This window comes from Colius striatus, chromosome 16, assembly GCF_028858725.1.
Source record: "Colius striatus isolate bColStr4 chromosome 16, bColStr4.1.hap1, whole genome shotgun sequence".
Taxonomy (NCBI): domain Eukaryota; kingdom Metazoa; phylum Chordata; class Aves; order Coliiformes; family Coliidae; genus Colius; species Colius striatus.
This window is the reverse complement of record NC_084774.1, coordinates 1,386,842-1,413,798: the sequence shown is the minus strand read 5'-3', so window position 1 is coordinate 1,413,798 and position 26,957 is coordinate 1,386,842. Positions and strand designations below refer to the sequence as shown.

At 45.0% G+C, this 26,957-nt stretch overlaps 1 protein-coding gene across 3 annotated transcripts in view; it reads right to left on the bottom strand.

The window, feature by feature from the left end:
* RALGAPB (Ral GTPase activating protein non-catalytic subunit beta) overlaps window positions 1–26,248 on the bottom strand; it is a 62,120-nt gene extending 35,872 nt beyond the window's left edge. For 2 of the 3 annotated variants that reach the window (XM_062008803.1, XM_062008805.1), the window contains exons 1-9: window positions 26,082–26,248; window positions 19,036–19,248; window positions 18,193–18,395; window positions 13,934–14,097; window positions 13,146–13,332; window positions 10,067–10,198; window positions 8,749–8,927; window positions 6,349–6,497; window positions 6,031–6,247 (exon numbers count right to left, since the gene is read on the bottom strand). In XM_062008803.1, coding sequence (XP_061864787.1) covers window positions 6,031–6,247; window positions 6,349–6,497; window positions 8,749–8,927; window positions 10,067–10,198; window positions 13,146–13,332; window positions 13,934–14,097; window positions 18,193–18,395; window positions 19,036–19,218 — 1,414 coding nt within the window. In that variant the 5' untranslated portion in view covers window positions 19,219–19,248; window positions 26,082–26,248. Of the gene's footprint in view, window positions 1–6,030; window positions 6,248–6,348; window positions 6,498–8,748; window positions 8,928–10,066; window positions 10,199–13,145; window positions 13,333–13,933; window positions 14,098–18,192; window positions 18,396–19,035; window positions 19,249–24,582; window positions 24,633–26,081 lie in introns of those variants that run through there. The other variant, XM_062008804.1, reaches the window with a different exon arrangement.
* Between the last annotated feature and the right edge of the window lie 709 nt (window positions 26,249–26,957).

The following is a 26,957-nucleotide window of genomic DNA, read 5'->3' as shown; positions in this document are numbered from 1 at the left end:
CCTTCCATGATGGCAACCGAAAAAATATGTTGCACTTGGGGTCAGTCTTTGTTCTCTGATGGCCAGTGCCAGGACAAGGGGTAATGGGCACAGGCTGGAACACAAAAAGTAGAACACAAAGAGGGGGCAGAAACCTCCTTTGGTGCTGAGGCGAGGGAGCCCTGGCCCAGGCTGCCCAGGGAGGGTGTGGAGGCTCCTTCTCAGGAGGTTTCCAAAGCCACCTGGACACGTTCCTGTGCCCCTGAGCGAGGGGAACCTGCTCTAGCAGGGGCTGGGGCAGCTCTGCAGGGCCCTGCCCATCATTGTTCTGGGATTCACAATGTGATTTTTTTTCCTTTCCTTGGACAGCTTCACACTTGGGTTACTGACAGCAGAACCTGCACCTTCCTTTGTATTTTTAGCTAAGACTATATTGATTTTCAAAACATTTATAAACTACAAAAAACAAACAACTGGTAAGATGTGCTCCTAACAGGATTGTGCCAATGTGAGTTCTGCCAGCAGCAGAGAACTTTTTCTACCTCAAGCCTGGGACATGAAGTTCACACTCAGTCTTGCAAACAAAGGCCCATTATCACTCCAACATTTGGAATACTTGTTAATTTATGGGTGGGGGGTGTGTGTTACTTTTTTGAAAGGAAACTTCTTAATGACAAGTGTCTACTCTTAATTTTTTTTTACTTCAAATTTGTTTCTTAACCTACTGGTACCTTAAAAATTTTCATGACGTAAGTAGCAAATAAGCACAAATCTTTATGCATCTTCCCATGAGCCATTTTTTTGTCCTAAAGAAGCTATCCAGCAATATATTGTAGTTGGAAAAAAAACACTACATGCACAATGCATACAAATCAAACACTAGGTCTGTAAAATAAGCTTTAAGTAAAAGAAACATGGTTAGTGCAAAGTCCTGAAACTCATGACATGATCACAGACTAAAGTACAGAAAAGATGGGACTGACTCAGGCAGATTAATTTGCTTTTGCCAACAATCCTCCCCATTCAAAAACACACACAAAAAAATTACTTGTCTTTTCCAAGTAAAAGTGCAAAAGCTACAAGAGACAATGAGAATGAATTTACAAATAAAATGTGGCTTTATGGAAAAAGAAAAGCATGACTGCAATTAAGGAAAAGCTACTGGTTCCTACTTACAAGATTTATAAGAAAGAAGAATTTGGATAAAAGATGCTGCAAGATAATAGAAATAAAATGGAAACAAATCAAAGGACAGCAGTAGTTATAAAATACTTTTAAGATGGTGAAATTGTAATATAAGTTAAGAAGCTTTTAGCTTTTTTAAATCGATTAAAAGCTTTATGATACTGCAAGCTCGTTAAACACACAGGAAATTGGCATTCAGGTCCAGAGTTGTGGTTTTGAAAGTACCATGCAAAACAATGAACAAAAAGTTACCAACCTAGTAAGACTTAGAGCTGTTCATATCACCATACATCAGTTGTTAGATGGATGTATTAACCCTTCCCAGCTCAAGTACACTTCCCCGTGTTGCACTGTACATGCAGTACACACCGGACTCTTCCTAAGGCTTCTGTGACAGCTATGTCTTGGAGGGGGAAGGTTACTTACCTGCAGAGTCTCCTCACTGTAGTACTCCTGCTCCCAAGTCAGGAGTTTCTGATGGTACAGCTCCATCTTCCCTAAGCCAAATTGCTAACCACCAGTATACCCAGGCACAACTCCCTCCTCTCACCACCAGCTCCAGCAACAATCTTCCAAAGCAGAAATAAACAGCAGAACTGATCTCTAAAGGTCCCTTCCAACCCTACTATTCTATGATTCTATGAACACTACCAGAAATATCAACAGCTCAAAAACAGCCTCCAGAGAAAGAAGAGAGAAGAGACTCCAGTAGCCAGGTACCAGGAGAGAATGTCATCTCTGTAAGAGTTGCATCTTCAAACATGCAAGGTCAGATCAAGACCTGTGACCAAGCCCCTCAGCAACACTTAAGATGTCCCTAATCAGGCGTTCTTAGACTTTGCTCCTGGACCCCTAGAAACGTTCTTTGGGACATTAATGACAGTAAGGCCAGAAGAGATGAGCTTGGGACTACTTTGGGTACAAGAATTAAGAACGAGCCCATCAGACTGGAAGACTCAGCTGCTGAAACGCTGGCACAAAGTATTTGCGAGTTTCTCCCAATTCTCACAAGTTGCTGAGGACTGCAAGCAGTAGCAGCACACACTGTATGGCCAAGCTTGTCCCACTGCAACATTTCCCACCAAAAGAACTACACTCAACACATGTACACACCCCTCAGAGCCGGCACATTCAAGGTTAACTTCTTAAAGGTGTCACAGCAAGTTTCTTATTAAGGCAGTCTCTCAAGTAATCAATCACAGGGAATTTTTTACACCACATTAACAAGTAAATAAATACATGCAGACAGCTACTTCCAAAGACTACATACAGGAGCAGGATCCAGCTCCTTGCATTTTCAAACAGATCCTCTCTCACCACAACACAGAGTAATGTTCATTAGCTGCCTGCTATAAAGCTTCCTCGGGGCCTCAGTGCAGAAATCAAAACCTGATACAGGACACTTGAGGCACAGAAGCGTTCCACCAGACACGGTGAGATTGCTGCTTTGCTTCAGAATCCAAACAATGACACAAGACTATCAGAGCAAACAGGAAAACTGCTTTCCAAGGCATAAACCCCACCAGTACTTGGTCCTACACACAGATGACCTCTAGTTAATCATGTGGGGAAGAACATTTCTCTCTTCTCAAAGAGAGACAGACAAAACCACAGCAACCACAGATGTGAAATGCCTACGGTCATCTCCAAACACACAAGGTCGGGACAAGAAGTTCACCAAAGAAGATGGCAGAAAACTGAACAACAATGGGGCAGCAGTAGTTCTATTGCTGGAACCAGAGAGAAGGCTTTTTGCCTTCCCATCCCACTGAGTGCTGGGGAGGAGTGAGCAAGCAGCTGCTTGGTGCTTTGTGCCCAGCTGGGCTTAAACCACAACAGTGAGGCTCCAAGATAAGGAGAAAAGCAAGGGTAGATAGGTACTCATCCACATCAGCCTTCACCAACTGCTCTTTACTTCCTAAAGCTCATTGAAAAGACTTGCATTGCAAGATGGGAGAGAGAAGGACGATGGGCTAGTCCATGTGAATCAGCAGAGTTTAAGAGAACAGACCTCGAACTTGAGGGCAGAGGTCATCTCCAGGGTTACCTGTTAGACACTTGTATTTAGCTCATGAATACCTCTCTAGAAATCATGTCATACAGGTTCTCACTGAGAATGTGTCACACAGAGAGGATTAAGAAACGCAGACTAGAAAATGCAGTGTTCCAGAAAGGTGTTCCAGGACAGGAGCTCTCTGCAGGACCTAGGAGCAATCTGTAGCAAGATATTTCACCTCTTTCTTTTCCAACGTGGTCCTCAGTCCTCCAGCCAGCAACGAAACTGAGAAATCATATTAGAGAGCTATGGGAGAAGAAATTCTTACCTGCAAGAAAAATAGCATGTGGAGGCCAGCAGAAGACAATACTGACCAGTAAGGATGATTCTAACTGCAGACACTCCCAGTCATAAAATATTTAAAGCACACAAAAATAATAGTGCTTCCCAAAGCTAATGCAGAGATTACCAACAGCAGTATCAAACATGGCAGAAGTCTGCAGAGGCCAGTAGTTGGACCATGACACACAGGTATAGCCAACCTGCAGCCGAAAAGAAGATGTGTTTTTGTCCTCTGTCTGAAGGGTAGGGATTGTGGCAGCTAAGGTCCCCTGTTGCCCTCTTTCTTGAAGCCACACATACGTTGGGTAGCACGAGCAGAGGCAGATGGATGAGCACAACATGCAGATGTAACTCTTGCCAATGGGCCCCACTCACGTGGTGGTAATGCCACAGCATCCTGGAAGGGCAGCCAACACTTGACTAAATTCCCTAATTTAATTCTGTCTTCCACACTGCTAAAAGAGCAAGACATAACATAACATAGCACAACATAACATAGCCAGTCCTCTGGGTCTCCACCAACAACATTCTCTCAGATCCACTGCTGTTAAACGGCAGAACCTGTGACACCAAAGACTGGTTTCACCACGGACAGGCCTGAAGAGCACAGGACAAGCAGAATCAGATGTTTCCAGTTTCCAGGAAGCTAGAAAGTCCCTCTGTAAGGCTGGCAATAGGACAGTGTTCTGAATGCTGTCAGGCAGCGTAAAACACTGCATAAATGAACAAAAGGCCCCGAAAACCCTTGAAAGAAGGAAATATTTTTGATTTTAGATGACTGTACTAGAACTAGAATCACAACATCTCTGTTCACAGCTGACTCTTGCATAAGCAGCATCTCAGCTGACATCCTTTACAGGTTAAGAACTTCATTAAAATAGCTCAAGATACAGGTTGTCAAAGTTAAAGTGATCCAATCAGTCTGAAAATCATTAAATACAGAAATACACTAGCTGCATACGCAACCAAACACACCCACAGATTGTGCCTTATTCCTTCTGAAGCTCAGCTACTTCTCTGGTAATGTGTCATGGGCCTTTTACAGAGGGACTTGAACCTCCTGCCACAGAAATCCACAACTGGGCACTTTCACATCCCATGCGCTGCATACCTAAAAATACCTCTAACAGATCCCAAATCCTAAAGCCGTCACCTCCGCATAGGGAGCTGTGACACAGCAAATGAAGAAGATTTCTAGTTTAACCTCTGCTGTCAAGTCACCTCGTAAACTCAACTTGCTACAACAACCAACCTCTTCCTCCTATTATTCTTTCTTAAACCAATGAGATCCCGATAGATGTCTTGGAAGAGTTTAGCAGACATTCAAAACACTACATGAAGAACAGGGAAAATGCAAGGAGTGAGGAAGTTCATTTGTCTCAATGTTATCACCAAAAGGAAGGGAGGTTCTTCTCCCCCTCTGCTCTGCCCTGCTGAGGCCTCATCTGGAGTCCTGTGTCCAGTTCTGGGCTCCTCAGCTCCAGAGGGACAGGGAACTGCTGGAGAGAGGCCAGTGCAGGGACAGCAAGATGATCAGGGGACTGGAACATCTGTCATATGAGCAAAGGCTGTGGGAACTGGGGCTGTTTAGTCTGGAGAAGAGGAGGGCTGAGGGGGGACCTCATCAACTAAGGGGTGGGTATAAGGAGGCTGGGGCATCACTTTTTTGTCTTGTATCCAGTGACAGGAGATGGAAAGGTGTTGGAACACAAACATAAGGAAAAACTACTTTACTGTTTCAGTGAGGGAGCCCTGGCTCCTTCCCTGGAGGGCTTCAAGACCCACCTGGACATGTTCCTACGCGACCTGATATAGGTGAACCTGCTTCTGCAGGGGAGTTGGACTGGATGATCTCTAAAGGTCCCTTCCAACCCTACCACTCTATGATTCTAAGCCTGAGTAGAGCACTAATTCTGGTATCATGTCTTAGAACATCCAGCCTCTAAAGCTGAACAGACCACAGGAGACAAGAATCAACCCAGCAGTTAAGGACTGAAGAGAACCAAGGCATTGAGCCACATATGGAAATGTGTAATAACCATCACTGCAAGGCAGCAGCTTCACTCACTATTTTAAGGGTGTCTGTTTTCATAACACTTTCCAAAAACAAGAAGTACGTTGTTCAGTACCTGGAGTGATGTTTGACAATTCCTTAAACATTGAAGAGCCACTCTAAAAAAGTTGCTATTGCTCAGAGGTAGTCAAGGAGGTTTCAAATTAGGAAGTAGACTCTTACACATTAATTCTTCCACTTAATAAAATGTTCCCCACTAGCACACTTGAGACTGACATGCTTGTTAGAGCAAGGAGTGTTTAATAGTAAAAAGTTACATTTTTGAATTTTAAAGCTCCCAAACACCTGCTCAGCTAATATCAGGTGCTGGTACAGCTGGGAGGGGTTAACCACAACACAGCACTTCAGGTTTCCTTGTTGTTGCTGGTTTGATTATGCACATGTTAATCTTGCATGTAGGAAATGTCAATAAACCAAGGGAAAAAGTGCATGTACATTTTTCAGTAATATTTACCAGTCATGCTGCTGTCTCTGTTTATTCCATTATGAAGTTTACAGTGAACAAATGCTGCATCAAATAGCCACGATCCAAAGAGATTCAAGATGCTGTTAACTTTTGGCCTGCGAGGAGCTGGCAGTGGCCGTGGCTCAGAACTTGTCTGGTTTGGACTAGAGAGTGGAGAAGTAGAGGAGGGTTGGTGCTGCACTTTTGCAGTATGTGCAGTAGTTACCTATGCAAACAGAAGAACAGATCAGCTCCTAGAAGCAAGGGAATTACTTCCTCTAACTGAGGAAACTCTCAAAAGGGTCAGGTACCAGTGTAAAATCTTACAGTGCTGGTTTTCATCGTTGCTTTGTTGACAGTCACTGCCCGATGCCTGCGGTTGTGGGGGGGAGTGGTGTTGACAGCAGTGCTCTGGGGCATGCTCAGCCGGTTCACTGGCGTGGGCGGTGCGCTGTCTGACCGCGGGCGGGAAATGCCTGCACACCAGAAAATAAACCAAGTGTTCAGCACGAATTCCACAGGCTCACACACAGCAGCCCAGCTAGTGAGCATCTGGGCCTTCTCTCAATAGAGTAACTTTCCAGGCTGCCTCCCAAAACAGCAGTAGTACAGAAGACATCTTTCCACTTTTACTATTGACAGAAAGAAATGCACAAGCAAAAGGAAACCTTGCCTACCTTAGATAGACAAGTGATTAAAAACCCCCAAAGAATCCCACACCTTAAGAATGTGGAGCCTGGAAGAGGCTGAGAGGAGACATGAGCGCTCCCTGCCTGGAGGCACTGGTAAGGTGAGGGTTGGCTTCTGTGTTCCAGTGATAGAACAAGAGGAAGTGGCCTCAGGTTGCCCCAGGGGAGGTTGAGGTTGGAGCTGAAGCAGAACTTTTTTCCCCTGAGAGGGTTGTCAGCTCCTGTCTCAGGCTGCCCAGGGAGCTGGGGGAGTCTCCAGCCCTGGAGCTATTGCACAGCTGAGGTGCTGAGGGCCATGTGGTTTCACCCCAGGGGAAAAAGGAACCTCAGGCAGCCAGACACAGAACACCAAGAGCATTAACACCTAATTAGTGGGTTAAAAGTCTCAGATAAGAACTCTAGACTATTTTTAAAGGTCCAAGAGGAATGCAGGAGAAGAGCTACCCCTGAAGAGGTGCAAAGCTAACAGTGCTAACTCAGCCTCTTCCTCTGCCTTTGCTGCAAGGCACTTCCCCTCCCTCGAGGCTTCCATTATAACTTTTCTTCACTTGAACATTAATAACTGCACTTTCAAAAAAGCTGTGGGTATAGCATGTTTTTCCTCAACACATACTGTATTTAATGTCTTTAAAAACATTTTCTTAGTTCATTGGGTAAAAGGCACTTCAGAGGCACCTTCTGCCAATATTCTGTTGGACTGGCTTTTTAAATTGTTGTTTTGGTGCAGACTGCCAAATCCCATTCTCCTGGGCAGGAAGATAAGAGTTTGACAGAGAAATCAACAAGGTGGTTTCCATAAGGTTAAGCCAGGTATTCCCTATATACAATCCTTCTTTAACAAAGTATATTATTTGACAGACTACTGAATATTTTACACCTCCTGTCTGGTATTATTAAAAAGCAAACATGAAAACCCCTTAAACCTGCTGGCAAAACATCTGGAAGAACACAGCAGACAACAGGTTTCAAGATTCAATATCATAACTTCAGAAAAATGACCACTGGGTCGCTTACTTGACTTTTTAAACAAAGCTATTTCTACAAAAGCTTGCAGTGGGGAATACAGTACTGAAACTTTTTACTTGCAGTATTTTTAACAGAAACATGGAATACATTTCTAGTAAAAAGCATCTTGCAATCCAGTGAGATAGGAGGATCTTAAGGGGCTTTGCTTAAAAGGACTAAACCATTTAGGTTTTTCCAAGAGCCAAACAACAAGTAAAAGCTGACAGTCTAATTCCACAGTCAAATGTATTTCCTTGAACACAGTTTAGTGTCTCTCAAGTCTTCAGCAGACTCACATCAGCTCACACTTCTGGCAGATGACAACACTTGTTTGCATACATTTAAGCAAGAAAGCATGAGGAGACAGGCAGCTCTTCAGAGTCTACAATAGCACGTCTTCTCCAAAGGATTTTTAATAAGCCTGAAGCCTAGTAAGAATAACACTTTAGATTTCAGGTGCTATACAGAGTTACTTAAATCCTACCAGCCAGTCCTTACACCTAATTTACCTTTCAGTCAAATTCGAGCTACTCAGCAGCAGACACAAAGAAAACACAGCTTTTCTCAGCAGTACTAGTCACCCACTAACTGTAAGCTAAGGGAAAACTGGCACTGTAGCATAAAGATCTGCAGGTGGCACTCAACTCAGCACCTTCTAAAAACATGCACTGCACACAGTCCCTGCCACAAAGTTTATAAACAAAGCGGGTAGTGCTCACAACCTGCTAGAAACATAACACTTGCATGCTGAACAAACAGAGGAAGAAGCCTTGTTTAGGGAGGAGATGGCTGCTTTTGTTTTTGACTTCAGAATTATTTATTCTACACTTCAAGGCCATCTACAGCTTTGTGCATTCAAATATAATAACTGTGTAAACAGATGACCATTTCAAAGTCACCTGAGGTCCCTTCCCTACCAATTCCAAGATATACTTGCAAATTATAGATTGTTATGCCTGTATTTATGGAGAAGACAGATTTAAAGAGAACACAGCAATGCTGAAGCTACCCACAGGCAAGACAAAAGCATTACCTAGGAACGCATCCACTAAACAGCTGATCCCACGCATGGCACGAAAGAATATTTGAGGCAGATGTTTAAGGCAGGGGTACTGATTCAGTTCTTGAGTCATCCCACTCACATTCAGAAACTGCTCCTGAAATTTGGGGGTAGAGCTAATAATGGCTGGGTTACTCAAATCCACAGGATTACTGCAGACAAAAAGAGCAAAAGGTGTTTCAGTCAGTTCAGGTGAAGCTACTAGTTTTTTAAAAATACTTAAATATGCAATAGTTTGAGTCATTTAAATAACATCACTCCTGAACAGCCTCCAATAGCAATGTATTTTTAGCTGTTACTCCATCACTGGAAGTCAACTTTCACTTCCTGGGTTGGCAGGACTTAATTGTCTTCACTCCAAACATTACCCAAATACACTGAGTAACTGTATTAAGATCTGACGAACAGGAGCATGACCTTGACAGAACAGTCCCACCATTGTAGCAATAGGAATCACTTGTGAGGTCTTTTGAACTCAGAAGTCTTTATATTGCTAACATTACTCTCAAAAGGTTAGCAATGACTTAAATATTGTCAGCCAACAGTGACAAGAAAGGGAGCAGCTTGCAAAAGTCTGAGCATTTTTTCCCCACTGAAACAAATCCTCTAACAGCAGTGCTAGTTATGAAAAGTTCAGTACTTGTGACATTACCATCACAAATGGAGACAGAGGACTTTTAGTTAAGAAGTACATTTCAAACATTTAATTGGGCTTTGATTAGTAAATAAGGTTTTCTGTGAGAATGGCCATTCAGAACAGTAACACAACACCATCCCAGGAACCTTTAAAATCAAGCATGCCCCTTGGTTCAGCTGTGTATTTAAAGAAGAGCACCATGGATGTTAGAATTACCCATCCAGCTTTCTTCATAAAAAACAAAGGAGATACACTCCTTTTAAAAACAATCTTTTCCAAATTCAATGTAATGCCCTGGGGCACGAATGGAAGCAGCATACAGCATACATCTGAGCTATTGTTCTTCTTTTCCTGTCTGCTATCTCAGAGAAATAACACTGGACTGAAGTCTTGTTTTTCACATCCTCCAAAATGCCAAACTGCTAAAAAACCTGAATTAAATCAGTCAGTTTACGTTCCAAAAGAGTCAAAGAGTTCAAAGTCCCTCCTCCCAGCCTTGCCCTGACCTGCTGCAGGGCACCAGTACAAGTCTCTCACACTTTATTCTATTCAGGGGCTTAATCTTAGCAATCTCCAGAGAAATTTTTCATCTGTCATGCAAACCCAGAGAAGTTATGCAGGAACACCAACAAGGCATGGCTGTAAGGACAATACCTCAGCATGTGTAAAAAGCGGAACCACGTTTGTGCAACGCACTCATTGTCCATCTCAGGAGGGATCAGACCAGCATCTTCATCGGGAATTTTGAAGGGAGGGAAGGAAGGTCCGTACGTAAAGCGCAGCAATCTAGAAAGCAAGTCACAGCCCTGTCAGTCAGGCAATGCTTCTCAAAATTGTACCAGTGGATTGGAGCCTCAGAGGAATCCACAGTCCACAGGTGAACCCACAAGCAGCAACACAACATCCTGGGTTTTCCTATGGATCCCAATTTGATGCACTCATTGAGCCTTCAAAGCTTTGAAGGGCACAGGTCTTGGAGCATGCCCAAAGGCCCAACCAAATCAAAGAGCTGTTAAGGCCTAACACCTGACAGCAGCTCTCCCATCTCTTTAGCCAGGGAGGGGCTACTAATCAAAACAGGTACACACTAACTGACATTACATAGGAGAGGAAGAAGGGATTTAAAGCCCTTATCCTCAAGGCTCTTTAGCTCAAGTGTCCAATGACATCAGCAAGTCACAGGTTACAGGTCTGAACTCCAAGTTGCTGGTGAGTTACACTTTACACCAGCACACTGAGAACACTCAGTGCCATCCTACAAGCAGCACAGGATTTGTAATCCACAGAGTGGCAAAGTCCTTAAAAAGATGCACTACCTTTTGCAGAAGTTGGCAGTGGGGAATGGTGAAGAGCAGACCCTCAGAGCCTGTCACAGCAATGCACTGTCATGAGGACAGTGGCTTAAAAACTGCAGATCTTCCTCTGCAAGTGCTAGAACTACCTGACCACTCACCAATAAGCTTCTCTGAGCCACTGCTGTCTGGTTTGACTCCTGCTTCATCCCCATCTTTGCAAACTTATAATTTCCCCAATCAACATAATCTTGGTGTTCTCTATGAGGATGGAAGAGATCCCAGGTGCACTTTCTCAATATCCCAGCAGTCCCAGAAATTAGTCTTTGTCCTTCCCCAAGGCAAACTCATTAGCATCACTTCTTGCTTCAGTTACACTTATTTCTAAGCTTGGAGTTGCTTGTAACAGGCCAGAAATTTCCCATTCATCATTGTCCACTTATAAAGCTATCTAGTTTGACAGAGGTGAAGTCATTACAACTAAGCACTGGGCACTGCAGTAACTTGACAGTCAACTAATACAAAACACACTCAAAGTGGGTTTGGAATCACAGTATCATCATAACTTGGTTGGATAGAAAAGCAAATGAGCTTTGGGACACAAGGCCTTCTTCAGGTCCAAGTCAGAAACAAACACACTCATATCAGGCAGTAACCCCTTTCCAGAAAGCCACACTGCTGCCCCGGCACCCATCTACACTTAGTGCCCCATTGCAGGTTTCTGCAGAGGAATTCCACAGCTCTGACAAAGCCAGTGGCTGGGCACAGGCCACGTCCTGCAGTTCTCCACAATTCTCCCCTTTCGAGCTGCAAGAAATCAGGCTCTCAAGGAGCAGGGCTGAATCTTAACTGAAATTTGGGACATCTTCAAGCATGGCTGAAAATGGAAATAAATTGTAATCCACACATTCAAAGCGGTTAAAATAGAGTAAAAGCACCTTAGATGGGTAAGAGTAGTCTCTACTGGTACGCCAACACTAGCAAGACCCTTGCTTCCTCCTGCTGTGCAGTCACGGCTATGGATATAGGTTAACACTGCCTTCATCTGCATTTCCAAATACAATGTTTCACACGGTTGTCAGTGGAGATGTTTACTAATAACCCAGTCCAGAAAACTCTTAGCTAAAACACTAAACTGTTTGAAAACAGAGTTTCACTGAAGTATTGAAAGTGCAGCTTAAAATACCACTGAACTTTAAGTTAGCCTCAGGGGAGTTCAGCTTCCTACGTATTAGGCATAAACCAACATCACTGAACAGCAGACTACAGCATTACAGAAAACCTACAAGGCTTCAAAACAGAACTAGGACTGTTAGTCAACAGTGAAAGATCAAGTGTGGGCACAGTGCATGGAGCAGAACACCAACACATGTTTTGAGACAGAGCTGTTCTTTTCAGATCACTGAATCATAAAATATTTTCTGTTATGCAACGCTAGGTCTAAATGAGCTAAAAATAGCTGAAGAAAGAGCGTGGGAAATACACAGACCTTGTATTGCAGCCTTATTTCCCACAGGTTTAACCAGTGGCTGCATAACCTGGAGAAATCTGTCCACACTTGGCATTTTGGCAGCTAATTCAAAAGCAGAAGTTTTCAGAGTTAAAATGAACCCTTGCAGAAATGCACAACACTCAATTTTCCACAGTGCAGCAATTTCAATACATCTTTGAACATCCATACAAATGGTTCTCGATGTCTCAGGAGAGCTGGCAGGAAACTCAGACCCCTTCTCCTCACTGCTTAATTTAGTTCCTTCCTCCAAGAGGCTGAGATTTATCCCATAAAGACGTCATACCACCAAGACCTCAGTATTAAAGGCACTGAGGCTCCCATCACTATTCAGGGGCTTCTCCTACAGCCTAACCTCCTCTGCAGCCCGCAGACCCTCCCTGTTCCCGTGCCCAGCTGAGCCTGGGGCAGGGCAGCTCTCCTCCTCCACTGCTCAGAGGAGCTGCAGCCTGCCTTGGGCCCATCGCATGCCCGCTGCAGGGCACAGCGCCAGGCGGCTACAGCACAGCCTCAGCTCCTGAGGGCAGGACAGCCCAAGAGTCATCTCAAACGCAGCAAACACAGCAGTGACAAGCACCTGTCATTTTGGTGGCATCTGCAATTAAATATACAGACTATTATGTTACACTAATATTTGGGGCACAACAGAGTCACAGTGATGGAGATCAATACACTCACTGTGAAGGGCTAAGTGTCAGAGAGATGCTGAGATCCCACAGCAGAGACAATCCAACTCCAGTCTTCCCTCACAGAACTAAGACACACAAACAGTAAAAGCCAAGGATACTAACAAGATCTCTCGCTTCAATTTCCACGTTCACTGTTGGATTGTTACACATTCCACAAAAAAGCAACTCCAGAGGAAAAAAACAAATGTGAGTAACTGTGATCACCCCCACCCACGTGTTCACTTCCATGGGTTTTCTCCTACCTGGAAGTAAGGGCACAGATGACCTTGCTCCACTGCTCAACCACCGCAGGGTGATGTCGCCAGTTGGCCACCATCTCTTTGGCAGTTTTCCAGTAAGGTGGTGTTGGGAAGCACCGTGTACAAGCCAGTAACCACACCTCAAACAGCACACCAATTAACTTCTCAGCCAGATTCTCGGCAATGCCACCTTATAAAAGAAACAAAGTGTGACTTTAGTGAGTATTCAATCTAAGCAACTTCATCTCTCCAAGGAGACTTCAGTTTAAGTGCATAAAGATTCTTAAGTTCATTTTTTTCCCATCATTTTTCTGTTAAGAGTGATTCCTGATTGCTTCCTACAGCCAATTAACCTTTTTACATGACCAAACGTAATGAGCTGAGCCACATCCATGTCAGTAAGAGGCACTGGAAGATCACTCATCTGTTGTACTCTGTTGATGTCTTTTTGACAGTATAAACTGACAATATTATTTGTCAGTAGGCCAAACAACAGGGCTCACAGGGGTTTCAGTGCAACAAACATGGAACAACATTGTCTGAAACTGTTCCTCATGGGCTGGTCCTGGATGAAGTCACTGTTCTGCAAATATGCATTTAGGAAACCTCTGCTTCAAATCATTCAGTCTTTTCTGATAATGCTTTATCTCAGAGCACTGTAGCAGAATTAGGAGTCAGCTATTTGGCTTTAGTGCCTTTTAATAGGTTTCCCTCATCCCCCTGGCAGCTCAACATCAAGTAGAGCCAGAGATTTTTCCAGTAAATGAACTAAAAGGAAGTTAAACATGAACCTTGCACAGTTGGAGCCGCTAGAAGAGTGTCATTGATTTGAAGAAGAAATAATAACAAAACCTCCCAGGTTTCTCTTGCCATAATCGTCGATTCACGAGCCAATTTCTGGACAGCTTTCAAAACCTGCAAGCACAATCTAATCTGACTAGATCCTGGGTCTGGCCTGCAAGAGAAGAAAATAATGCTTGAGTCTCTAAACAAGAACAATAAAGTAATCACAGAATCACAAGGGCTGGAAGGGACCTCAAAAGCTCATCCAGTGCAACCCCCCTGCCAGAGCAGGACCACCTACAGTAGGTCACACAGGAACTGGTCCAGCTGTTTTTGGAATGTCTCCAGAGAAGGAGACTTTCAGCAATTACAAGAGGAAACATCAATATTATTGAATGACAGCCAAGAACATGAGCTTCCATGCACCCTAATTTGGTCTCCGAGTATCCCAACCCCACCTTAATGAGTACAAGATGTACTGTAACGTTCTTCTTCACACGACACAGAACTCGCCGCCATGGAGCACACACTAACTGGAGTGAGCACAACCCATTATCCCAAAGGAATTTATCTTTAAGTGTGGCACATGTAATGCATGAGGGTGTAGCTGAGACATCACTGATTATTACGTGTCATTTAGAATGAAAGGGACAAAATTAGAAGAAAATATAGTTAGTCGACTAATTTAAATTCTTCCCAGTTCTCGTTTCCAAACGTGCAGACAACAACTCGATTCCTTGGGTGTAGAAAAACCCAAACTTCTACAGGTCCATTAGATAGGAAAATCAGACTAAAGTAAGAGGAATGTGTAAGGAAGAAAGGGAAGAAGTCTGTATTATCAAGGTTTTCCTTATAGTAACAACCAGTTCCATGCTGTCACTGGTGAGTCACTGAACACAAAGTGTTGCAGATGCAGCACAAAGCAACACACTCTCCTCCCATCAGGTGGTTTGGACAGGGCAGAGTGGGTACAAAAGAATAACATGAAACATTCTGAGGACACTGGTAAACAGTGCTGGGGAAGTCTAAAAGTTTAAAGCATTAAAAAGATTACAAATCAGGGCATGAAACACATGCAAGTTGTGTTTCAGTTTGTGTGCTATTCCCTCATCCCTCCGACCACTGACTGAATGGATGACCAAAACAATCCGTCAAAAATCCCACCTTCCACTGACCTACCAAGCTGTACTGCCAGGCTCCTAACAAACATTTCCAGTGTGGTACAACCCACAAGTCATGGTGCTTGGCAAACGTCTCAAGGACACGCTGATCCACTAGCTAGAGATGTGCTTTCTGCAGAGAACAGCAGCTCGTGTTGAGGTCACTTATTGACAGTCACATTTTAAAAACGCTATGAACTCTGGATAGGTTAAATGTTGTATTGCAGTGCTGGAAACAAGACTGCAAACAGTCAAGACAGCACCTAATGAAAAACTGCAGACTACTAGTCGTAGCTCAGGACTTCAGTGAGTCGCCTGATGTTAGTGCTAGATCCTCATAGAGTTAACAGAGATCCTAATAGAGGCTGGGACAAGCAAGTCTTGCTTTGGTTATAGCATTGTTTTTTCCTGAGTAACAACAGAGGAGATATCTTTAATCTTCATGGGCTTGAAGTTATCTTCAATCAAAGTTTCAAAGCCCATTTCAAGACTTGTTTCCCTAATAATTTAGGGAATCTATAAAAAGGAGGCTTACATGAAGTAGCTCCATGTGCAAGATAATTATGGGAATACTTCTGGTAAAGGCAACTGATTAGCTCCTCTTGTCCAAAGTGAACACAAGAGCAAACTTTGGTCACAGCATTTTGCAGCCTCGTGTCTAGATTTCTACAGAGCCTGTCCTTTTGGTTCCCACACTCCCTGGCAACGAGAATTGTTCTCATTATTTAATATGAGAAACAGAAATTACTACCAAAATGTGCCTGTAACACTTGGGACAGTCACATGGTCCATAACTCTCCACTGCTGGTCTCTCCAGCATTTCAGTTGCACAGAAGCCCTTGGAATCTAGACCTCAGTGTCCTGAGGAGGGAAGGCTGGACAAGATTCTGTGCTTCCAACCAGAGTCTGTGGCTCAAACCTTATCTGACAGTAGTAACTACTACTACTGCTTAAGTATCTGCAAGGCTTCCTGAGTATCATAGGATGGCTGGAGATGGAAAGCCTGGGGACTCTTCAAGCACATCAAGAAAACAAGTGGCCATTTCATCAGGGTGGACAGGTCAGTGCCAAAGGGACGGATGCCACTCTCTCTAGTCAACCCAGCACAAACAGGAAAGGCAACCTGACTCATTCGTCTTCCACTCTTCTTATTTTTCAGCACCACACTATTTCGAGGACTGTGCCTGTAAACATCTGATTCAGCTGAGCACTCAAACTAAAATCATCTATTGCATTTGGTCTACAGATGTTCCTGAGATACTGTTTAAGTTGAACTGCTCACTTAAGGCTGCTGCCTTTCACACCTCGACTGTACATCCTCCTCAGGGTCTGAAACCTCTTTCACAGCCCTGGGCTGCCACTTTTAAGGCAGATAAACCAACAACTATATCGTTCCCAGGAAACTAGGAGGAAGGAAGCTATTTTAATCACAACCCTCCATAGGACATAGGCTTATAATGAAGGCTTAGTGTTTTCAACACAAGAACAGATTTTTCCAGGGGATAGTTCAATGCAGGTCGCTACAAGAGCTCTGGAAAAGTATTCTACAGGAGCTCATCAGCACAGGGAACCCACATCAATTGTATAAAACCAGAATTACTTTACTCTTCTGCTCCACAGGCACGTAGGAAGATGAGTCCTTGCTTTCACCTAAGCAAGGTGCACACAACTCAGCTCTGCATTTAACTTCCATTTCAGAAGGTCTCCCTGCTACTGGAGTAAATTCTGAACACAGCTCCCTGGAGGGTAAGACTTGGACTTTAAATTCTTTTTCTTGAAAACAGAGTAGGGACTTGAACATCAAGTGTTGAGAGCAGCAGAAATGAAAGTCATTTCAGATACATCTCAGAGGCTTTGGAAAGAAAAAACAACAGAGTAGTTATGCTGGGAGAGGAGGCAGAGAAGTGTTTAAATGATGTTTCAGTCTTCCCTGTCTCTGGATGTTAATCATTTTGTTGAATAGTTATCACACACAGTCTACCACCATCCATCAGTGAAGCTGGAAGAAGAGTGTGGAATGGCAGCATGTGCCAACAGCATTTAACAAACAAAACTGAACTGTCTGCTACCAGAGCCCCTGGTGTGAAAGTAGACAAGGGACCATAGCAAGAACTATTTCATGGATTAGTGAAGAATCCATTCTCTACTGTGTCAAGGGGAAAAAAAAGGCTCCCAAGTGGTAGACTCTTCTGCATCTACTAAACCTCCTACAGGAGTCTAATCCAGAAGCAGGCTTTCCTCAAGACATGTGCCATTGTCCTGATCATCCTTTAATGGCAATTAAAATGCCTTTTTCACTGCAAGTTAAGAGCAAAGGTAACTCAGGTTAGGTGGTGGACTTTGAAGCAATCAATAAATAGCAATGAACTCATTGTCTGAATGTGTATGAGTTATTATTCAAAGCCCTTAATTAACAAAGCCTTCAGATGAAGTTAAGGGATCCAAGAGGAGCACAGCACTTGGAAGGCCATTCGCAGTGGTACATTTATAATATTGATAAAAGCAGATGATATGGTACTTACAAACATGTACAGACATTGACCAGAAGTAATTTCAGGTAGCTGATATTTAAGTATTGTTTCACAAGGCACCACTAAATAATCTTCTCTTACTTATCTAACTCAGCAGGTGAAGTTGTCACAAACTATAAAGTATGATGTTTGAGCAGCCCCTTACTGCGAGGTCCTTCAAGCACACCAGAAACGTGGTCAAGTCTTTGGCAATCAAAACATGGTATTCCCATGTTGTGCTTTAAGTTAGCCCAGTTTTTCACACCACCAAGCACGTGGTCACAGTGATGCTGTTTAACCTTCCCACCTGCCCTCCAGTCATCTAATAGAGATGGCACTTGTAGTTCTAAGAACATCAAACATTCAAGTCTATTAATGATCTGTAACTCTAATTACCTAAACACAGCAGCAGTAGCAACTCAATTTGCCACTGAAAATTACAAAAGAGGTTTGCAGAGACATCTTCCTCCTAAATTTGCAGTGACAGCAGTCACACTTAAACAAGATCCTCATGGTCCATCAGGTCTCTTTGACAGGTTACCTGTTGACTATAGCTTCCAACTCCTGAGTCTCCCAAACGTCCCAGTCCTAACTCACCTTGGTACAAAGAGATTTTGGAGATGTTTGAGAATGCTTTGAACATAAAGGTTTGGTTCCTTAATGACTGGCAAAGGAATGGAGTCCTTCGGTAATACAAGAGCCATAATCCAATCTGTGTAGACATCGACACAGTACTTCACAGTATCTCCATCCAGAGGGAGAGTCAGGCCATAGCAAACCACCTCCATTGTCCATTTTACCTAACCAAACAGAAGCAAAAAGTTATTAAAAATAACTATTAGCAAGTAAACAATGGTCAGAGAGCAGTGGTTCCAACTCAACAAATTAACAGTGGTTATATGGCACAAGCAATTCTATTTAACCTATACTGCAAAGAACACACCAAGTCATTCGTGTACCATGGCATCATGAACATTACTAACCAATGACAAATCACTCCAAATCCAGAGTGTCTTTGCTCTAACTTTTCAGAACACACAACAGCTGTTATAGTGGAAAGTTTTCAAATTCTACTAAATACTTATACTATACAAAGACTTCTTTTAAAAGTTACATACTGTTGCCTCAAAAATGAAGGTACTTAGAAAGGCTTTATGTGTTAACTGCTAAATTCCTTGGCTGGATTGGTTTGGTGGGTGTTTTCTGCTGCAGCCTGAACTTTATGGTACAGTAGCTCAGATAAACATTTACTATTAGGTCATGAAGTACACTGCTGCTACGAACTAGTTGTTAATAGAAGCCTTACGTAGATTACTAATTTAAATATATAGTGCACTTCATAAAACTATTGAAGAGAGAGAAATAAAAGAGGCTACAGAAACTCATTCAGCTGTCACTCTAACCTGAAGGAAACAATGAGATCTAAGGAAATGCACTTACTTCTTTGTCTGTTTTTAGTAGACTCTCACTTCCAACAGATGATGTAATTAAAGCTTGTCCGAGAGGACGCACCACTGCGTTTGCCACTTCTCTCCCCACATTCTCAGGATAGCTGTGAAGTACACTGGTATTACCCTGATCATTCTGAATGACAAGATGCAAGGATCTCCACTCTGAGTACATAGTGCCTCTATGCTACAGTCCAAATAACACCTGGGAGGAAAGGAAGAAAAAAAGACATAATTACTAGAAATGGCTATGACATGAGTTACCAAAACTGAGGCTGCTTGTCACAACACTGACTCTTGTAAATTCAAGGCACGTATGGCCAGGAAGAGATTCCAACACCTGGTTTTCAACTTTAATATTATCTCTAAATATAGCTGTGAGCTTGGGGCTTTTTTTGAAGAACAGACTACAGCCAGTTTCAGTTAGGGACTAACAGTCCATTTGAGATACTTCAACTTGTGAAGTGATTTCACCTCACACAACTTCTGCTTGTGTCATCCTTACAGGAAAGATGCTCTTACATGACATCTTTGGCTAAACAGAGAGTAGCTCTACAAGTATTTTGTTCATATGAGCAATAGCTCAGATTCATCCCTTGTTTCCTCCTTCAGCTCAACAGTAGTTCAAAGTATGTACCAGGAAACTTTAGGGAAAATCTCAGAAAACAAAAATTCAGCCTCTTTTTCCATTGATGAAGTACTTCTACAGCATGCACTACTCAGAACTGGTAGCTGAAAGATGTGATTCACTGATGATGAAGAATGCACTCTATCTGAATTGATTTCAGGATTGACTGGCCTTGGTGGATCTCTAATTTGACACACAGCACACTACAGCATGCATCTCAGACCCTTATAAAGTCAATATACAGTTGCTCCCCAATCTACATTTGTCCAAAGATTCAGGTTCAAAAAGCCACTAGAAAATTTCCAAAGCAGCTCTGAGGAGACAGGAGAAAGATTCCTCCTTTCAACAACACTCCCAACACAGCTGCAATTGTGCCTTTTCCCTTACTGCAGGCTGGGCCAGTCCAGGGAGCCAGGCTGACAGTAAACTAAACAGGCTCTGCAGTGGTGGGTTTCAGGGGGGTGGCTGGCACTGTTGTGAAGCCACAACTAAAACAGCCAGTGTTAAAGCAGCAGCAAAGTAAAGCTACGCTTCCACAGGCAGCCCTAGGCAGGTTTTGCCCAGCAGCATGCAGGGCATGGCCTCCTGCCCCTGTCAGCACACACATCTGCCTGCTGCACAGTACCTGACCAGAGCCCGGCCAGGACAAAGGGAGGCATGGCATGTGCCAAGGCCAGCAGCAAGCCACTGTGGGGGCCAGAGCCAGCAGTGAGCCACAGCACTGCCATCCAATCCCACTGGACAGCTCAAGGAGACGTGTTGTGTGCTGCCAGGCTTGATCCACGCATGAGAACATTCAGAAAGCTGACCCAACACAAAGGCTTTTCTGTCGAAATCATTTCTAGCAGGACCCCAATCTGATCTAACTTAGGTGAGATGAACATCGTGCCAACACAAAGGAGAGCAGTGAGGGCACAGGGCTGGGAGGGGTGGCAGTAGACTTTTGTACACCCTCACAGCAACACTAAAACTGCTGCTTAAGTAGATGCCACCACAGCAGCCTACACCATCAGAACTGGGACCATGCTACCTTCCTCCTCTTCCACCAAGGCCAGCATTCTTACCAGTTATCTGAGCCAACTGAACACATGAACAACAAAACAAGGAAAACAGGGCTGGCACAGGAGAAAGGCAAGGAGCGTTCACCAGGCGCAGCTCAGATCAGCTCAAGCTGTCACAAACAGCACCCTGAAGGACAGTTTGCCAGTCACACTTAGCTGGCACATTTTGGAGGCCAGTTGTTACATAGGGAATGTTTTGAGTGCCTCCCCTTAGACATTCCTTGGCCCAAAACCAAGGAAGAATCCAGGCCTGGAAATATACCTTCCTAGGGACAAACCACCACTTAAACAGGTCTGCCTCTTTAGCTAACTCTCCAAATGTACATTTACACCCAAAACCTACATCAAAAGCCCGATTATTCCATTCAAGGGAGGAGGGGAGGTGAGGCTGCAAGATTTTGGTTTTCCAAATGACATGTTTTTGTTTCAAGGCAGTAATCACATGTGCTCATCTGATAGCAAATTAATCCGAGCAGCCACAGCCTGTAGGAAGCATATCCTCTGTATCCTTTAGGCATTTTCTCTCCTCTGGGGCTGTAGCAGGGGGAACTGCCACTGCAGGCAAACTTTCAGCTTGGAGGAAAACAATTCCCAGAATCATGGAACCACAGTTATATTCCTTTTGCTGCTTTTCCATTTGTTTTGTTACATAACCTCTTTCGTTTAGATCAGAAAACTTCTTTGGAATGGACAGAAATCTTAGGAGTAGAAGCAAACCTTTGCCTCCAAAGTGGAAAAAGCTGGTTTCATTTGGCTAAGAGCATGGAGATCGGCCTTGTTTTCACATGCCTCATCTAGAATATCAAGTGCATACAGTTGTTCTTCAATCATTTCAATGTACTTTGTTATATTCCAGGACACTAGATCTCGGGACACAGAAAAGTCACCAAAAAACCCACAAAGAAACAAGAAAAAGCAAACACCAAAAATCCCAGAAATCAACACGATCCTCAGTGACAGCTTGTCACTGCTCAACCTCCTTATACAGGTTTCCCCACTGTGACCTTTTCCTTTTACATCCTCTACTCACAGGACCTCTTCATCTTCCCCTTTCTGTCCCACCTGAACACTGCTTTAGACTCCAGCTTGTGTTTGGAGTGGAAGAAAGAGGGATAGAAGTGAAGCAGCACCGCTTTGAGCGGCCTCCAGCTGTGCTGCTCCCCACAGGGGAAGGCACCCTCCATCCCTCCCTTTTGACACAACTTCATTACAGAAGCATGAAACACCATTTGAGGAGCCTTAAACTGATTTCAGCTGATAAAGCAGCATGTACTTTCCATCACTGCACTCCAGCTGAAGGACTGGCAGCTAACAGCTCGTGGCAGGAGCTTATCAGCATGCTGATAATTGCAAGCACATTTACTGTGGCTGCCCTTGTACCAGAACAGGGTTCCTGAAAGCTTGGAAGCGTTGCACAGCACAAGCAAGTTGCAGGCACCACCTACATAGGAGCTTTGTCATCTAGGAGACAAAAGTCAGAGGACAAGGACTTCCAAATCCTGCTGCATTTTTGAAAACTCATCGTGCTAGGGTAAGGCAATGGCAGGACACAACCACCTGCCTTCATGCAGTTCTCTGACATGCTGAGGCAAAGATGCAAAGCTCCTTCAGGGACGCTTCCACACTTCAAAGAAGAGAACCATTTGTAATAGATACAGGGTAGATACAATATGCCATATTTAGCAGAGGTGAAGCTGCAGGACAGTACAACCAAAACCTCTGGTGCCAAATACATCCAGCCTGACCTTCATACATAAACTTAATAACCAAATCTGTATCTTATTGATATTCCAGATTTCCTTTGGTCAATCTCCTGTTAGTCTTATCAATACACAAGGAATACTGAAATGAGTAATTGCCTCAGACCTAAAACTTTTGAGGGGGGACTCCCCAGGATACTGATTTATTCATCCCCTACATTTAATGGTAAAAAAAAAGTTTCTATTTGCAAGGACTAGAAGTTACTTTTCGTTTAAAGTGTCATTTCAACTGCCATTTGATTTGGAAATCGCTGCCATCTGTTAGGATTAGGGCATAGCTAAGCTCTTCTGCTATACAGCTTCTCATAACTTGCAAGTTAATGCAAGTTAAAAAACGCTGGTAAGCCTCCCCACACAATGGGACTCGTTACCATCTTCTGCTTTGACAGATTCAACATATAAACAGTTCTGCAAGTTGCTTTGGACAAAAGGCACCTAATGCACCTAAGCCAGACTCACTCCCTCAGAAGAGGCTGCATTTATCACTAATTACGTACACAGCAACAGCAAGTTGAGAGGAAAAAAAAGGCACTGTCAGGCCATGCAAACAGCATACCCCAGTTTGTGTTTCGCTTTAACAGTTTCTGCATTTTTACTTGAAGAAAAGCACTCTCTGGCCCAAAAGCATCTCCTGAATTTCATGCAACAGAATATTCACCTTTCACATAAACATGTCTTGCTGAGGTTCAAATCACTAAGGGCTCTTAGGACAACAGGCAACCTAATTAAAGAGGAGGAGTGGGAAGAATAATAAATAAACCCCTGACATTTACCAAGCAGTTTTACATACTCTGAAGTTTGGAGAGGGGTCCTATTCCTGGAGGCTGCACTAAATAAAACATCCCCAGTTTCTCAAACAGATCTGGAAAGAAATTGTCAGCATTCATACTAGTGAACAACTGAGAGATGCCAGGCTAAAATATTTACATCCTAAGCACTCTGAGCATAATTCCAATATTCCTTAGTGTAGCAAATCATTTGGGTTTCAATATATTCCCGCCACAACCAATTCCAGCTTAGGAATTTCAGTAGCTATCACCATATAAACCACTGAAAAGGGATGTTTTGGCATGTAAGACCAAAGACCCTCAGTTCATAAAAACTGCAGAAGTTGGTGAGCATGAAAACTTACTAATGAGCTCATAAAACTCAAAAAATAAAGACACTGATTTCCAGTCCCCAAGGACTTAATATGAACAGCTGCAGCCAAAAAATATTTGAACTCCTGGATCAGCAGACAGTGAGAATTACCTGTTTGAACTCCCGGATCAGTAAAGCTGGGCAGTGAGAAATACCTAACAGACCCACGACTGCAGTTGCTTCGAAGGACTACACAGGGGCTGAGAGCCCAAAGCAGAGCTGGGGGGTCTGAAGTGTTTGCAGAGGAGAGGTCATGGAACCCAAACCTGTGTACAAAGCACTTCCTCAGAAAGTGGGTGCTGAGTGAGAAGAGCATTTGGGGGCAAATAGGCACATTCAGCCCTTCATGCTCAGCAGCTTCATATGTAAAGTTAAATGTTTGCCTACAATGCAAAGGCATTTTGAGCACAAAGACAGGCCAGCTCAAAAATGTATGCTTCTTGGGTTTTACCAGGAAAAAAAACACAGAGTGGAGGCAACTATTATTGATGCAGTAAATGCAAAAACCATCAGCAGAGAGATGCCCAAGGAAGGCTGAAGACCTAATAGAGCCTAGTAGAAGAGAAGCATCAACATTAATGGTCTACACCATAGAGCTCTGGGATATTAGACACAATTTATAAGTTTTTCACAGAAAACAAGTAATCCCTCTCTACCAGGACCCCTACCACACCAGCAGCACCAACTACTGCCAGAAAGCCATCTTGCCACAACCCCCCCTCCCTGAATCACACACCGAGGAAGTTTATGAACAATTTTCCAAGGCAGCTGAGGCTGTGACAGCCTGAGCGTGGAGGGCTGCCTAGTGCTCACTTGCCTCACCTTGCTGCTGTGCCCTTCTGCTCTCCAAGTTTCTGTTGAGGAAGGCAACTTTGATATTGCCAACTAACAAAGTACCTCTCATAACAAGCCCACCGTGACTGAAGAGGTGTAGACCCCAGGCAGCTCACCTTTGGAGCCCATCCAAGGGGCAGGCTCTGCCTTAGGCACAGGCTCAGTACTTTGCTAAAGAATGTCAAGAGAAGCATGTCAGGATTGCTATTAAATGAAAACAAAACAAAAAGGCTAGATTCCCAGCAGGAAGAGATCAGGGCTTCATGTCATCCTTTCCCAGGCCATTCAGCCACGGTGCTACTGAGCACCAGCTACTGGTGCTACTGCTCCAGCTCCCCTTGCCAGGGAAGATGAGTTTGTCATATTTTATTGCCTGGCTGTAGCAGAACTCAGTGTGTGGCTGCCACAGGGAAGGCTGGGGCTCAAATCAAAAGTATCATTTAAGCCCCAGGGCTTCACTCTCACTCTCCCCAGTGCTCCCTATTCACTGACTGCAGAGAGCTCACGGCCACTCTGGCTCCCGAGCTTGCCATGGGACACTAGCCATGGGGCAGAAGGCTCCTACAGACTGCATGCTCTAATCTCTGAAGACTAACAGAGCCGTAAGAAAGCAAAAGCATCAGCCAATTTTGTATGTGTTGACTATTACTCTACTTTCAAGTGTCATTACTCAGACATCAGTACCACTTTGCTTCTCACTGTAATTCTCATCTTTAAGAAAACGGCTGAGAAAAGCATCTTCTACTCAGGTCATCTGGGAGTTTAAGGAGTTTTCGTGGCCCTCACTTGTGCCAAGATCCACGTAATGAACTCCACTGCAAAGCAGCGTGTTTCCCTAGCTCAGGCTGAGAAAAAAACCCTGTTGTACATTCACACTTCTTCAGTCTAATTCCTCATAGAGCCCTACAACCTGCACCACCAGAAGGGATTTTCTGAAGCCAACAGTTCCCTCCACCCGGAGAGCTGCCCTGATGCACTCTCACTGCTGCTCCCGCTCTCCAAAAAACACCCCATCTACTGTCTATGGGCCCTCATGAGCAATCGGGATGGAAAACAACCAAAGCAAAACAGAATCAAGGGAAAGCTGGACCAGGGCAGAGGCAGGGAGGCCTGCAGCCACGAACACAAGGCACCACCTGACTATTCTTAAGAAAGTCTGCAGGGAAACAGCGACAAAAACTTTTCCCTCTCCCCATCGCACTCCTGCTCGCGGGAGCCGGCACACGGGGACAGGGAGCTTCACTGATCCCCGGTGACACCTCACACTCGTTCCGGGACCCCAAAACGCGGCTCAAAATCGGGCCCCGGGCCCAGAGCCAGGACACAGGCAGAGAAGGCCCCCAGGGCGGCGGGAGTGTGCGGGGAGCCCCGCGGCCCGCTCTCGTCCGCCCTGCGGCGGCTCCACGGCTCCGGCCGGGCCCTCGGCACCCGCCCGAGGCGACGGCGGAAACTCCCAGGGACAGGCGGGGCCTCCCCCGCCCGCTCCGGCCCGGCCGAGCCCGTGGGCCGGGCAGCGCGGCGGCAGCTCCCGGGCGGCGCCGCCATAGGCCCCGCCGGCAGCAGGAACGGGCCAGGCGCAGGCAGCGCCGCGGCGGGAGGGCCCAGGCTGCCTTACCTGCGCCGAAGGGCCCGGCGGGCATGTCGGGGCAGGGCCAGCCGCTCCGCCCTCAGGCCGCCGGCTCCATGGCGGCCGCGGCGACCCAGGGGAGACACCGCTCCGCGCTGCCCCGCTCCGCTCGGCCCCGCGCCCCGCCGCGGCTTCCGGCAGCGCCACAAAGCGCACGGCGGGCGGCCGGGCCCCGCGGCGGCCTGCGCCTGCGCGGCCGCGCCGCAGCGGCCCTGCCCTGCCCAGCCGGTAGCGCGGCCCCGGCCCCGGCCGTGCGAAGAAGTCGCGGGGGTACGCCGCGCGCCTGCGCCTGCCGCGCGCCGTGCTGCTGCTCTTAAAGGGGCCGCGCCGGGGTTGCAGCCCCCGGCCCCGGCTGTTCGCAGCCCCGAGATGCAAGACGCAAAACAAGCTTTCTCGCGAAAGACTCGGGTCAGACTCTGCAGTGAAGCACTTTTATCAAGCGTTCTTGCAAGAGCGGGTGTCCTAGCTAGTAGGCACACCCAATAGATACAGTATTCGGCTTGTTCTTCCCTATCCCGGCCGCAAGGTCCCTCCCTCGGTTCCCCATTGATCAGGTGCTCCAAGATTTACAACTTCCCGAGGTGCCTACAATCCCCTCAGGGGATGGCTGGTTTTTGTATCTTATCATTCCCCACAGTCCTGAGATTTAAAACTCTGGTTAACATTACAGACAACAGCCTTACGGTCAGTGCACTGATTTACACTACACAGAGGCACACAGCAGCCGAAATTCCTTGTCTTAATTTCTTTCTAATTCTGCAAAAGCAACATCAATATTTCTCACAGAGGTGGCCTTCACCTTCTGCCCCTCCAGCGCTCAGGGCGGGGGCCTGTGAGGCGTCTCCGTGACCCACACAGGGCCTG